Source organism: Stigmatopora argus, chromosome 7 (assembly GCF_051989625.1).
Source record: "Stigmatopora argus isolate UIUO_Sarg chromosome 7, RoL_Sarg_1.0, whole genome shotgun sequence".
Taxonomy (NCBI): Eukaryota; Metazoa; Chordata; class Actinopteri; order Syngnathiformes; family Syngnathidae; genus Stigmatopora; species Stigmatopora argus.
The window spans coordinates 17,675,878-17,691,736 of NC_135393.1; the positions used below are offsets into that span (position 1 = coordinate 17,675,878).

Consider the following 15,859-nt stretch of genomic DNA (forward strand, 5'->3'; position numbering starts at 1 on the left):
TATTAGTTAATATAATTTGTTTTTTGGTAAGAAAATTAACCAATTTCATATTATTCCTAAAAGTTTTTGTGACCTATAAACACACGAAAAGTGCTTTAAGTACAATTGAGTCTAAATAAGAGAAATAAACCTTTTTTTTTTTTAGAAAACACATTTTTAATACCTAATATACATAAGGTGAACAATAATGCATTTGTGTGAGTGCGAGACATTTTGCCCAGCTGACATGACAAGTGGTGCTGATTGGTGGATTTTAAATATATTATTTTTTTTTTTGTATCCGCGATGACTCAACGTGAGTAAAGTACGCTTTTGCGCGTCGTGTCGAGTGGCTTGTTTTGACTTCCTGATTTCAACATAAGAGCGATAGATGAGCATAAAAGCATTTGGTTTTGTTCGTGTGCAAAACATCATCGAATGAGTTAAAATATTTCAAATTATATAAAAAAATTAAAATAAAAAAAACAATCCCAGTACACTGAAAAGAATATTAAAATACACGTTTGCCAATTTGCACGGAAAATATACAATGAGAAATGACTCCGATTTGTAAGAGGAAAAATGTCGGCAATTATTTATTTTTTATTTATTGACATAATTTTTGTTTAAAATATTGGAGAAATTTATATTTACGAGATTCAAAAAAATCCCTTTTTTATATCAAGAATAGAAATGATTCATATCCTTAAAAATGAAATAAAAGTAATAAATTACAAATTCCAAAAGGATATTTCATTTTTGTAAAAAATATTTAAAAATTAGAAATTCTAATAATTACAACAAAAAGGCCATGGAGAATTTTATAATTACAAAAAAAAAACATTTTTTCTTTTCAGTGTACTTTTCAGAAAATAAAAAGTTTACAATCACGCATCTTTTTGGTGCTCATTAAAAGCTCTTTAAAAAATTGTAAAAGTTGCATAGCTGCATTATAAAAAAAAAAAAGTGAATTATTTAGTCATTCTCTGCCATTAACGGCACTACACGTCCAATTTTTCACATTTATGAATCCCCCCCAAAAATATTTAAAGGGAAAAATCGTATTAATCGCAAAAAGATTGGACAGAAATATTCTATCCAACTGGATTGGACGTCCATTGCCGTCAATGGCGGACAACGAGGCCAAAGCGCGTTGGTGAAAAAAAACCAAAAAAATCCCTGCGTGTACTTACATCACCTGATGCGCTTTGAAAAGTAAAGTTTTCACAGCGAAGAGTTGCACTGCGTGTTTTTCATGTTGTTGATCTGAAGCTCCAGTTGCTTAATGTGCACGTCTCGTTGCTGGAGAAGTTCCAGTAGGCGCCGGATCTCCTCCTGCTGTTTGTGGAATTTGACGCGAAGCTGCCGACAAAGTAGAAAGATTTTTTTTTTTTTTTTAAATGGTGGACCTAAGCGTCAAGGAACGTCTCATCCGTCGTCCTTACCTCGTTTTCCGTCCTGGGCGGCGAGCGGAGGGAGAAGTCGTCGCCGCCGTTCTCGGCCGGTGGGCCGTCGGCGAATGGGTGCTCACGGGTGGCGTGAGGCCCTTTGTCGCTGTCGCCGGGCGGGTCGTCGGGCGGCCGGCCGGGCTTCAGCGACATGAGGACCGGGCCTGCGACCGGTCAAATCGCTGTTATGCCTACGGGAGCCTGCATTCAAGGCCCCTAAATCATTCATTTTCGGAACTGCTTATCGTCACAAGGGTCGCGGTAGCCATCTTCCAACCACGTAAAAAATGTGAAATTGTCGCCACAAAACTTTCCCCTTTCACAGTTAACCACAAATACGGTGCAAAATATCTAAAAAGAAATTTCCCGAACACAGGATGAAATAAAGCACTAATGTAATGTAATCTAATGTAATGTAATCTAATGTAATGCAATCTAATCTAATGTAATCTAATCTAATATAATCTAATGTAATCTAATCTAATGTAATCTAATGTAATCTAATATAATGTAATCTAATCTACTGTAATCTAATCTACTGTAATGTAATCTAATGTAATCTAATCTAATGTAATCTAATCTACTGTAATGTAATCTAATGTAATGCAAGCTAATGTAATGCAATCTAATGTAATTTAATCTAATCTAATGTAATCTAATGTAATGCAATCTAATGTAATGTAATCTAATGTAATCTGATGTAATCTGATGTAATCTAATCTAATGTAATCGAATCTACTGTAATCTAATCTACTGTAATCTAATGTAATGTAATCTAATGTAATGCAATCTAATGTAATCTAATCTAATGTAATCTAATCTGATGTAATCTAATCTAATGTAATGTAATCTAATGTGATGTAATCTAATTTAATGCAATCTAATTTAATGCAATCTAATGTAATCTAATGTAATGTAATCTAAAGTAATATAATGTAATCTAATCTAATCGACCCTAAAAATTGAAAATAAAATGAATTACATCTTAAAGGCTGTGGCCCCGTGGTTGAGCACCCCTGGCGACCCTTGTGAGGATAAAGCGGTTTTAGAAAATGAATGAATGAATATTTAAATGCCGACCTTTGTCCATGCCGCCGAACCACTCGTGGGCCGTCAAGGCGGGCCTGTTGCCGGGCGTCATGGGGTAGATGTCTTCCTGGTACGTCTCCGACTGCGAATGGCGGCAAAGGTGAAGCGGCGGTAAAAGCTTCCGTCCGGGGGTGACGTGGACTCACCCGGCGAGGCACGATCATGGACAGGGGCTCGACGAGGGACTTGATGGTGACCAGTTTGTAGAAACGGAAGACTTCGCACAAGCTCACGTCCAGGCCTCGCTTTGGCATCACGCCTAAAGAGGTTAGCATCGGGTTAGCGTCCTAATTTTTGATTGGATTTACACACAAAAGTGGCGTTTTTGCGGGAAAGAATGGCTCACCCATCCCTTTCTGAGGTAAATTGGAGCGGTACTCCGTCAAGAAGTGGATGTAGGGCTTTTCCGAGCTCATCTCGTAGTATCGGATGTTCCCGTCGCCCTGGGGGAACGCCGTTACGGATTAAAAGCCACGCTATAGGCCGGAGAATACGGCGGGAAAGCTCACCTTTCCGGCCAGGTAGAGCATGTGTGTGTCGGGGTCGTAGAACGGGAAGAGGAACCCCGAAGAACCGTCCAGGTTTTCCTCCAACAAAGGCACTGACAGGTCATCCTAAAAACACACATTTGGCGTCTATGTTTTTTTCAAGTGTGTCCACTAGGTGTCAGGCTTGTGTTATTTCACCGTTTAGTGTTGAAAAATAAATCCAACGTGACCTTCACGACTGCTTCATAAATCTGGATTATGAGCATTTTTTTTTTCTTTTTTTTTAGTTTTGTGAAAGGACGTCTCTTGCGGAAAAATGATAAATAAGGTCAAAAGGATATGACTATTGTGATGATTATGGAATTTTGTGGTCGGAGAGCGGAACAATGAAGTCATAAAATTCATCAAAGGTAAGTATTAAAATTGTACAAAAGAAAAAAAAGGACAAGATTAAAGTAAATGAACATAGAATGGGCTAATTAAGTGGAATTAAACAGTAAAGGGGGAAAATAAAGTAGAGTAAAGTGGGAGATATACAAGAATTAATTGGTTGAAAATTAAATAAAATGTTTTGGGGTTGGGGGAAAAAAAGATGGGAAATTTAAAAAAAGAAATATACCAAAAAAAAGCAATAGAAGTAAAAAAAAAAGTAGGATGCCGTTTTAAGATAAGTTTAGAAAAATAAAACAAAAAAGTGTAAAATAAATCTGGAAGTAACAACAATTTAAAAAAACAGGTGTAAAGGGTAGGTCTAATAGAATTAAACTGTTATCTTGTTTAGAAGAAAAAACGGAGGTTAAACGTGAAAAGACGCATTGAAAAGTGTCAAAGCAGCAAAAATGAGCAGGAAAGGGAAATGGCTGTTTCAAAATAAGGGCCGTAAAGAGTGAGAGGAGGAAGGACTTCCTCACCAGATCCCAGAGCGCAACCTGTCGATGGTTCCACCTGGACGTCCCCGAAGTCAGCAGCTTGTTGACGTTGTCCAGAATCAGCACCTTGCTGGACTTGTGCGTCTTGCAGCTGCCTTCCTGACGACCGAGCGGCGTACCGGCTGTCAGAGGGGCGGGGCCCCGACCTGGCTGGCCGCACCCCCCTCGGCGAAGGCTCACCTGCAGCAGAACCCCCGATCGCGGCTCCATCAGTCGCAGCTTCCTGTCCTTGCAGGTGGTGGCCAAGAGGCTGGCGTCGGCGTTGAAGGACATGGACAGGACCACGTCGGCGTGGTGGCCGATGGTCTTCGCCGGGTTCTTGATCACCTGCTCCGGGCAGTCCAGGTTCCAGATCATCACCTGGAGGAGGAGAGCCGCCGGATGGGCGTCGGTCAGGTGTGGCCGGGCGGGGGCGGGGTTGGCCTCAGACGGCGGGCGCCGACCTTGTAGTCGTACGCCGTGCTGAAGAGGACGTTGTTGGCGGTGGGGTGCCACTCGATGAGGCCCACCCGCCGGCTGTGGCCCTGCAGCTCCTTCCAAGGCGTGGTCATGTTCTTCAGGAGTCCGTGAGGAGGGATCTCCCATACTTTAACCTGCACGTAAACAAGTCCAAATGTCATGGGTGGACTTTTTGCCATTCATTTTACTCTACTGCTTATTCTCGTCAGGGTCGCGGGGGTGCCGGAGTATAGATGTATATTACATTTCCTGATTTTGTCCTCCTTTTAAATCAATAATTGTAATCAAAAATCCTATTATTTTACACTTCAACTCACATCAGAACTGGTGTTGAATTTGCGCGCCACTAGAGGGAGCCAAACATTTACACCATATTTTCTACCCTCGACTCTTTTTTGAGTTGTGTCGCTCGTAAAAACTTAGGAATTCAATCAAGTCATTGTCTGCCATTGACGGGAATGGACGTCCAATATTTTTCACTCAAGGCTATTCCCTGTTATTTTGAAGCGGAGTTAAAAGGCGATGATTGCGTTCCTGAGGAATGCGTGGGGCGCCTCCTGGAAGCACAAACGATCCCTCCTCCTCGTGTCGAGGCTAGAGCGCCGTTTCGGACGCGGGTGCGTGCGTACAAACCGTGGCGTCCTCGGAGCAGGAAGCCACGCAGTAGTCGTTGAAGGGATTCCATTTGACGTCCAGGACGTTGCCCTTGTGGCCCGACACTCGCGCGTGGTGAGGGTCCACTTTACCCGTCTGGGGGAAACAAGATCAGGAGAAATTTTAAAAATAATAATTTAAAAATAAAATAAAATTAAATACATTTTTTTTTTAATTAAATTAAATACAAAAATATTTTTAAAAAAATAAATTAAATATATATATTTTAAATTAAATACTAAAAAAAATTACAAATTAAATGAAATACATTTTTTGTATTACATTAAATACATTTTTTTATTAAATTAAATACAATTTAAAAATACAAAAAAATATATACATTATATATAAAATATAAATATACAAATAAATTTCATATACAACGAGAAAAAGAGGCAAATGTGTGATTCAAGCGAGTTTCGGGTGACTCACGTGATGGAGGGGGATGACCAAGAAAGCCCCGCCCCCGGAGCACTCGGTGATGACGGCGAGGAATCGCGGGTTGACGGCACAGAAGTTGTTGTCCTGGACGCTGCGCGTGATGGGCACGCCGTCGTAGCAGTTCTCCTTGCCGGCCGCCTTGCCGTACACGTGCCGGAACTTGGAGCTGCGGTACTGAGGACGCCATGACATCTGAAAAAAACAGTATCCAGTATCAATATACTGTAGCAATACAGTAATCCAAGGGTATCAAACTCGGGTTGGTCCGCGGGCCGGATTAACGTCAACTCAATTTCATGTGGGCCGGACCATTTTAGATATAATATTTAGATTTTTTTTTTATAAATGGATTAAAAGAACTGGATTAAAAGCCCCGAATATTGCGTTTTTTATAGATCTAAAACAATGTTTATTTTAGCTTTTTTATATATATTTTTAGATTTTACAAAATGATTTTTGAACTAAAAACACAGAAAAAATGGATTAAAAAATGACAATTATTAATTTAAAAGGGGGAAAATCAGGAAATTTAATATATATCTATACTCTTCATTTTAATTTGATCCTAAAACAGAAAGTCGACACTCATGATTTACTTTCCCGGGACGCACAAAATGATGTGGCGGGCCAGATTTGGCCCCCGGGCCAACACTTTGACACCTATGCAGTAATCCCTCAAAAAGACAAGGCCACGATAAACAAAAAAATGCAAAGTAAGGTCACCCCTATTTAAAAAAAATAAAAATATATATATTTTTTTAATTCAGTGCCCAGTTCTGGTAGCAAGCGGAGAACATGGGCGTGGCAATCCCGACAAGACATTTCCAAGTCCACGAGTACTGAAGCGAGTGTTTGGGGCGTGGCCAACCAGATATTCAACGCCCCCCCCAAGATAAGTGAGTCCGGTGGGTCCACTGGGACCGAAACTCTCCAGCCATCGCGTCTGCTAGCCTGCTGCTTGCTCATGATTAATAAATTTTAAAGGAGCTTTTGATGGACAAGACCTCAAGACCTTGACATGAAGCAGCCGCTAACATGGAAGAAAGCTAGCAAGCAGACACCTCCGCTAACATGGAACAAAGCTAGCAACCTCCCAGAAATATACACATTGGTGTGAGGGTGCATCTTGGCCAGAGGAAGAACAACTTTCATTTTTTTTTACTTCCCTGGCTGCCATTGACAGTCCTAGACGTCCAATTTATTTGAATTAGAAGGCTACGGTGACACTTTCACCTTGATTTCAGAGTGAGGAAGAGACTAGCGACACGGCGACGTCTCGGTTTACACTCTCCTCTATGCCCCATCGCCCTCGGGCGGCCATTGAGATGTTGGAATGTCCCCCCGCACCCCCGTCCAAGCTGCCACGGGGAAAAGCCGTCCAGGTAAACGTGATCCTGGCTGTTAGCGAATTAGGTGGAGTGGCAGTTTTGTTTTGTTTTGTTTACGTATTCCGGAACAGGAGGTAAATAAGCCTAGTAAACTAAGACGCCATTATTTGAATATGGCCACGGGTCAATCCATCCGAGTGACTCCACCCCTTTTTCAACTGTCAGGTAAGCGCGCCCTGACAAAAGGTTTAAGTTTGCGATTATTCGCGGCGGAATTCGGCGTCGGGCGGAACGGTTTGCCTCTGCATAGTTGAAACCGGCGGCGGTTTGGCTCAATAGAAAACGGCAATGAAGAGTCGTTCGGTTTATGACGTGACGAGCTGGAATATGAAATTGAAAGTGGGTCAGACAAAAAAAGGCAGTGACAGAGAAAATCATTCCACCCAATCAAAAAAAAAAAAAAAAAAAATATATATATATATATATATACATATATATATATATATATATATACATATATATATATATATACATATATATATATATATATATACATATATATATATATATATATATATATATATATATATATATATATATATATATATATATATATATATATATATATAAATATAAATCACCATAACAAGACAGAGAGACAGTGATAAAAACATTTGGGCCTCCATTCTCAATAATAAATATGTTACATTGCTTCTCATATACTTCATCACGGCGACCATTCAACCAATCTCTGACCGACAACTGTCAAAGTGGCGGCCGGGGGGCCAAATCTGGCCCTCCGCATCATTTTGTGTGGCCCGGGAAAGTAAATCATGAGTGCCGACTTTCTGTTTTAGGATCGAATTAAAATGAAGAGTATGAATGTATATTAAATTTCCTGATTTTCCCCCTTTTAAATCAATAATTGTCATTTTTTAATCCATTTTTTCTGTGTTTTTAGTTCAAAAATCATTTTGTAAAATCTAAAAATATAAATAACAAAACTAAAATAAACATTGTTTTAGATCTATAAAAAACTGAATATTCCGGGCTTTTAATCCACTTTTTTTAATCCATTTATAATAAAAAAAAATCTACATTTACATGCCTAAAAATTCAGGTTCTAATGATAAAACTAGAGCAAGTTTCTCAGCACTGGGCCCATATGAGAGCCCAATGACAAAAAATAAATAAAACACCAAGGTGGCTATTTTTACACGCAGATCAAAAAAGTCCCAAAATAAACCCGAGATGCGAATGTTCATCGATTCCACAACGTTTTTGAGCGTGCTTTTCTTCTTCTCCATTTTTTTTTAAATAGTAAGTCATAATGTCGCCACTCCTCTCTTGGCCAAACAGTCGGCGAGAGTTCAAAGTTTACATGTGATGTCAACACGGTTAGCTAAACGTAGCGCGCTTACATTGGGCTAACCCACATCAAGAACTCGCCTTTCCGTGGTTGGCCACCACGCCTGAGGTGGGTGGAGCCTAACTGAGCTAACTATGGGCACCAAGGCAGGAAACAAACCTGAATCGATGGCTACTGTTTCATTTTCATTAAAAATCTAGCAGTTATTTATCAACAGAATTGCAAAAGTCAACCAGAAATACGCAAAAATCAACATGAAATTGTTCCATAATGAATACAAGGTGAATGTAAATGTGGTAAATGGCTCATGACATGACCTGGAATTCAACAGGAAGTGACCTGAACGGGGCGGACGACTATAAAAGAAACAGGAAGTGACCCAGAATAAAAAAATAAAAGACTCAGGAATCCAAAAGTGACAGGACATGAAATTGAATTTAGCCAGAATCAACAGGAAGTGACCCAGAAGAAATAATAAGTCACCCAGGAATCCAAAACTAACAAGACATGACCCGGAATTGAGTCAGAATCCACAGGAAGCGGCCCAAACCACATTGTCTACTTGGGTATCATTAATTTTGAATAAAAAAATAAAATGTTTTTTTTTTAAAGATTAAGCTCTTCAATATGGCCATCACTTGCAACAAAATGGATTTCATATTGTGTCTAGTCCCAATTAATCTATATAAGATATTTGACATTTCACCATTTTTAAGGTCACGTAAAGGTCACGACACACCCAAACATTGTTTGTTTACCATCTCGTGATTGGTGCGAAGTTCACTGCCAGGTCGACAAAAAAAAATGCAAGTTTGTGTCAAAATTTTGGGCAAAATGTTGCGTCTCGTACGGGCAAAACGAGATGTTTTGACGTTTTACAAATGCCTTTTATGAGCGTTTTGAAGCCGTCAGGCAGCGTTTGCTCATAAATGAATAACCGGTGGCGTCCATCTTTTTTTTGTCCATGATCAGATAACGTCTTTTTTTTTCTTACATTGAAAGATGTAATGATTAACGTAGTAGGGCGTGCGTTTTAGGATGGCGACATGATAACGCCACTTTTTTATGTACTATGACATAGATCTGACTGCGTGTTTGTCATTTTCAGAGGATCGAAATGGACAGATTTCTATTCATTCTTATTTAGAGACATTAAAATTTGTACAAATACTGTTTTTGAGCAAATATTCTCTTGAAATTTTGATGAATTTAGAAACATTTTTTTAATTTCAAAAAGGGAAATATTAAATATTTTCTTTGCTTTAAGTCAAAGGGAAAACATTGAATATTGATATTTTAAAAATGTGTCAACATTTTTTTTTCTTAATTTTTCTAAAGTTTAGATTAATAAAATATATTTTGGGGTAAAAAAAAACAACCTAAATATTCTGCTTTTTAGATTTCAAAAATGTTCATCTGAACTTTTTTTTTCTTAAAAAGGAAACCATTATATATATATATATATATATATATATATATATATATATATATATATATATATATATATATATATATATATATATATATATATATATATATATATTGTTTGTTTGTTTGTTCATTTAGTCTTTATTTCGATTCAACCTAACGACCGAAAACTTTATTCTGGAGCAGTTAGTCAGTTACTCCATGGTAGGCAGCCCTATTTCAAACCAAGCGCGGTCGAACAAATAAAACTAACATTTCCAAATGACACCATGCAAGTAGTCCCCGCTAAACTTCTAAGCCCCCTTCCAAAAAGTCCCCTTTCTAAGCCATCTCCCAACCAACGAGCAAAACTCGACATAGTCACCCTCACTACGGCGTTCCATCTTGAGCACCAAGCCCCCCTTCAGGAATACCCAAGTTGGCACCAGCGCCTTTGACTTCCCCAAGATCGACCAAAAATCCCAACATCGACCTGCCACGAAAGCGAGCGAGGAGAAACTCACCCTGACCGGAGTAGGGAAGGGGGGAGAGGGAGCTCAGCGGGAAGGCCGGTCAGTCAGTATGTCCTTAAGGGGGAAGGGGGAGCGGACATGGACTATTTCTCCAGGACGTCCACCGCCGCCTCATGGAGACGCGCTCGCCTTCACGTTCAGTGCGTGTGTGAACAAGTAGAGGCGAGACCGCTGAGTACACTCCCTCACAGAGAGGGGGGGGGGGCATTAGGCGGAGAAAAAAAATCACGCTCTTTGCACTTTTAACCCATTGGCTACCAGCGACGGTGAGGGACGTCCAATCCGTTTAGAGCGTGGGGGTCAGCGGGGTCATTGGAAAGCCATATGGGAAAGGATTCAGAAAGAATCAGTTCAATTGTGATCCATAGTGGGATCAGACTGGGATCCATATTGGGATCCATAGTGGGATCCATAGTGGGATCCATAGTGGGATCCGACTGGGATCCAGATTGGGATCCAGATTGGGATCCAGATTGGGATCCAGATTGGGATCCAGATTGGGATCCAGATTGGGATCCAGATTGGGATCCAGATTGGGATCCAGATTGGGATCGACTGGGATCCGATTAGGATCCGATACGCGCAGTATGAAAAAAACCCGGAACACAAAGGTAAACGTGACCCAGCACCCCCGAGACACTTGTGAGGATAATGACTCACATCCAAAAAGATTCCATCGGGACACCTGACGGCCATTTTTGCCAACATTTGCGACCCATTTCCCCAGACGTGACGAAACTCCAAACTGAGGAATTCCAGTTCTGAAATGAAAGGCCGCGTCCGTTCGTTCCATCATTTTGACGGCCAAAGTACAACATGTCAGCGTGATGTCATCGCTACGCCCGCCAGTTACCTACGCTTAGCGTGCCCGTGCAGCACTAGCCGAGATGACGTATGCATGATCTCAACGTGGCTGAAAAAAAATGTCAGCCAATGAGTCTACACCACGTGTCAAAGTGGCGGCCCGGGGGCCAAATCTGGCCCGCCACATCATTTTGTGCGTCCCGGGAAAGTAAATCATGAGTGTCGACTTTCTGTTTTAGGATCAAATTAAAATGCAGAGTATAGATGTATATTACATTTCCTGTTTTTTCCCTTTTAAATAAATAATTGTAATTTCTTACATTATTTTTTCTGTGTTTTTAGTTCAAAAATCATTTTGTAAAATCTAAAAATATATTTTAAAAAAAGCTCAAATAAACATTGTTTTAGATCGATAAAACACTGAATATTCAGGGCTTTTAATCCAGTTCTTTTAATCTATTTATATAAAAAAAAAATCTAAATATTATATCTAAAATGGTCCAGCCCACGTGAAATCAAGTTGACGTTAAAGCGGCCCGCGAACCACAGAAAAAATAAATAAACAAAACATTTTACAATTTGATGTGACCAGACAGAGAACGTTTATATTTGCCAAGGCAATCCCCAGACTTAAACCCAACAGAAAGCGCACTTTAGGCAATCCGAAAAATCCCAAAAATCAAATTAGACGTTGAACGTCCATCCACGTTTGGATGATCTAGCTAAAAGCTAACCATGGCGACCGTCGCCAAGGTGAGTTTCACTTTCCGCGGCTCAAGGGCGGGGATTATCTTGGTGGGTTTGTACACGGACTCGGGCCTCGTTGGTAAACAACACAGAACGCTAATCAGATCTCCTCCATCAGCTAAACGCATTAATGTGCCGCGATACTCCACATAGAGGAAGCCGCGGCTAACGGCTTCGCTAATGGCGCTCGGGGATCGCAAACATGGATCACGTTCTTCTAAGCGGGAAAAAACGGGCGGCGCCGAAAGATCGGGTTTCGCCGCCACGGACGGCAAACGAAGTCAAAGAAAGCAAACGCGGAATAAGGGGAAAAATGGCGGAAGATCCGATTTGAGCATGGTTTTTCCCGATCCAGAAAAAAAAGGGGAGATAATCTTTACACTATTTTGTTTTTATTTGCAGTAATCCGCTGGCAATGCGTGCCACGTGGCCCAGCGGCGGATTATTACAAATGCACTGGCACAGCTGTCAAGTTGAAGATGACCTCGTGGGTGGCATCAAAAAAGGGAATAAAATTATTTGGAATCCAAATCTGGCATTGAAATGATGTAGGTAGATGAATAAGGCACATTTTCATATGCTTTATATATTTTAAGACATAAATAAATGATTTCCTTATAATTTTCTCTCATTTTTGTGTGTTTCCTCACATTTTTTTATACAAAATTGGGACACTTTGACCAATTTTTAAGGGTTTAGTTGGTAGTTGTGTGAGGACCGTGGAACGAATGAGAGATTTTACATATAAAGTACACTTCTACTTACTAAATTTTCAAGTTATGATTTTTTTTTTTGGAACCAATTAATTTCATAAGTAGAGGTATGACTGTACATATCTATATTTACACGAGTCAAATGAACTTTGCAAAACAAAGATTATTTTGTTTTTTAAACAGCATTAATGTAAAAGTCAAGAAAATGAAGATAGCATTGCATTATTTGCGATTGGGACTTCCCCAATAAATATAATTATTGGAATTTTTATGACATGATGCTCGTTATTGGTTCCAATTGTTATGCCACCAACCCTTAGATATCGTCATCGTGCTATAAATCAGGGGTGTCGGACTCGGGTTGGTTCACGGGTCGCTTTAACGTCAACTTGATTTCACGTGGGCCGGACCATTTTAGATATATTTAGATTATTTTTTTTATAAACGTTTTAAAAGAACTGGATTAAAAGCCCTGAATATTCCGTTTTTTATAGATCTAAAACAATGTTTATTTTAGCTTTTTTTAAATATATTTTTAGATTTTACTAAATGATTTTTGAACTAAAAACACAGAAAAAAATGATTAAAAAATTACAATTATTGATTTAAAAGGGGGAAAGTGAGGAAATGTAATATACATCTATACTCTTCATTTTAATTTGATCCTAAAACAGAAAGTCGGCACTCATGATTTACTTTCTCGGGCCACACAAAATGATGCGGTGGGCCAGATTTGGCCCCCGGGCCGCCACTTTGACACATGTCCTATTAATGGATTATTTTGGTCGAAAGAGGACCTTAGAGAAGAAAATGCGGGCCCCTAAATTGAATTAAAAATAATTTATTTGTCGTTTTATGAACATATCAATCAAAATGCCATGCTAACAGATTCCGAAGTTAAATCAGTACTTACTTTTACGTCTACGTACTGTTAACACATCCCCAAAATGTGAAAATTACAGTTCGCGATGGAATGTCTGACATTTTGACAAGACGGAGATATCTGTAGTATTGTTTTTTTTCCTTCGCTACATAGCTACAGACACACGTCATAGTTTGGACAAAGTTTGAGAACGTAAAGTGCGTTGACAGCCCAGTTTTGGCGGATGTCGTGCGATTGGCGGCCGGGATGGGCCGGCCTGACGATAGAATTGGAATACCGAGAGTGTCCTAACACCTTTTGACTCATTTATTGCAAAAAAAAGAAGACATGTCGGCACTGGTCGGTAAAAAAATGTCCTGACTCAGGGTGAAGCTTGTCTAACACTCTTTGACGAACGTGTTCCAACGGATGCCCGCGTACGACTTTTCGCTAGCTTGGATTTCGGCCCCAGAAGCTTGGAACAGAAGGTCAAAGGTCGAGTGGCTTTTACGTAAGGTCAAGGTTCAATTCTACAAGTCGGCCAACTCGACAGGTGCGGTTTTGGTGAGGGGCGGAGTTAAAATGAGGGAAAACGTGGAAAGCTAGCTCCTCCCATCATTAGCGTCGGGTCATTACACGGCGACGTGGTTCGTTCTTTTGTTTTTGGGATTTGTGGGCGTGAGGCGAGATGGGGGGGACGCACAACGGGGGGCCGTTAAGCATCTGCCCCGCTAGCGGTGTGGCGGAAAACAACCCCGCCCCCGTGGCGTGGAGAGAATGGATGGAATTAACGTGCGGCGGTATGACCTCGGCGAGCAAGTAAATGTAAACAAACATTTTTTTACGTTGGTTAATGAGGCGCTCAATTTTTTAACGTGGGTGGAAGGCATCTGGGATAGGCTCCAGCACCCCTGTGAACGTTTTGAGGTTAAGCGGTAGAGGAAATGAATGAATTAATGTATCGAAGAGAATGGATGGAATTAACGTGCGGTGGTATGACCTCGGCGAGCAAGTAAATGTAAACATTTGTTTACGTTGGTTAATGAGGCGCTCAATTTTTTAACCTGGGTGGAAGGCATCTGGGATAGGCTCCAGCACCCCCGTGAACGTTTTGAGGTTAAGCGGTAGAGGAAATGAATGAAGTAATGTATGGGGAGATCCCTATCCTGTTTTATTTTTTTAACCGTATATAGTCTAATCAACTAAACTCAATTGCTTTTAGCCCCGCCCCATTAATAGGAATGGACATCCATTGGTGTCAATGGCAGACAGAAGGTTAAGTTATGTTAAGTCATGTAAGGTGTGTATATATATAAATAAATAATATTTGGATGGAAATTTTATTTTTTAAATTAAATCTTTAGATTTGTTTATTACTCATAGCTTTTTTAAATAACGTTTTTTTGCATTCTTGTATTCAATCACTCTCACTTTATGTTTTTAATTTGCAAATACATATTTTATCACCCATCACAGATAACATGTTGACAACACCAATGCTACAATTGAATGCAAAATGTCAAAATAGTCACAATTTTGAGTGCCAAGGTCTACAAGAATGTACTAAACACGTAAAAATTACGAAGAAAAAAAGTCTTATTACTGCTTAAAAAGTGCTGAATAAATAAATATATGCTTAAGAGAAATGTGCATTTGCCTGAACGGGTTATAACCAACCCTTACCTAAACTTCAGTGTTATCAAAACAATTTCAAGATTCTTAAGCCAAAGTAAGATTTGTGTAACTTTATCATTCAAATGATTAAGTTACAATTCAATTTCTGCCAGTTTAATGACAAAATATTGAGGTCCAACGATGGCCTGATATCACCTTGCCCCCCACCTCAACATATAAAAAGTGAAATGTTATCTCAGCAGCCAAAAATGGCTGGCTAGCAACCTCAAAACACTTTAGTTTGCCTTTAACCAACGTGCTCCTACTCTTGGACATCATTTATCCTCAGATTATATTTCTAAAAATATAACGGGCTTCGTTTAAAGTTGGCAGGTGCACGTGTTCCGCCCGGTTCGCCTTGACTAAAGTGCTTCGTAACAGCTGCCAAGATGTCGTCTTCGTCGACAAACACGGCGGAGGAGTACGAGTAAGTATACTCACCTTTGTGACGGTCATGCGGCGGACAGCGGAGGACAGCGGCCGCCCCTCCCGCGGATGGCACCGTGGAAAGCGGATTCCCTTCTAGCGGAGAGCCGGTGTCATCCCCGGTGCTCGGCGGTGCTACGCGCTGAGGAGTCGGGGGAAGCTTAGCGTACCAGGCGGGGGAGGATGAGGAGGGAAGAGCCCGGAGGGAGGGAGGGACGAAGGGGAGAAGAACTGGGCGAGGCCTTTTTCCTGTTTTTTTTGTTCACTCAAACAATAATTGTTATTAATTATTCATTCGCCGTTTTAAATAAATGTGCTTTAAAACAAAAAGATGGAAATTCTTTCGGATTAAGGAACGAAATGCAATTTAAATATCATACAATTTGAAATACTACAACTCTAACATAAAGCAATACTACATTAATCAAACTAAAGAATCATTTTAACAGTGAGCGATTAAAAGGTTTGCAATTAGGACTTAAAACATGTTGTGGAGAAAAATGCCTGTT

The 15,859-nt window shown here is 40.1% G+C and overlaps 1 protein-coding gene across 1 annotated transcript; it reads right to left on the minus strand.

Annotated features, from left to right (window-relative positions):
• Window positions 1-131: 131 nt before the first annotated feature.
• On the minus strand, window positions 132-15,540 carry coro2aa (coronin 2Aa). Its single transcript, XM_077605931.1, has 12 exons — window positions 15,366-15,540; window positions 5,479-5,679; window positions 5,026-5,142; window positions 4,377-4,526; window positions 4,114-4,293; window positions 3,916-4,032; window positions 3,026-3,130; window positions 2,863-2,959; window positions 2,663-2,775; window positions 2,508-2,598; window positions 1,425-1,591; window positions 132-1,341 (listed from the first exon to the last, which is right to left on the minus strand). The coding sequence occupies exons 1-12, from the start codon at window positions 15,378-15,380 to the stop codon at window positions 1,204-1,206; spliced, it is 1,491 nt and encodes a 496-aa protein (XP_077462057.1). The 5' UTR covers window positions 15,381-15,540; the 3' UTR covers window positions 132-1,203.
• Between the last annotated feature and the right edge of the window lie 319 nt (window positions 15,541-15,859).

Excerpts from the sequence above, each read along its gene's own strand:
- coro2aa (XM_077605931.1), bottom strand. Across the intron at positions 3,131-3,915 it reads AGGTTGCGCTCTGGGATCTG|GATGACCTGTCAGTGCCTTT; the intron begins GTGAGGAAGTCC and ends GTGTGTTTTTAG. Across the intron at positions 1,592-2,507 it reads GTTCGGCGGCATGGACAAAG|GCCCGGTCCTCATGTCGCTG; the intron begins GTCGGCATTTAA and ends GACCGGTCGCAG.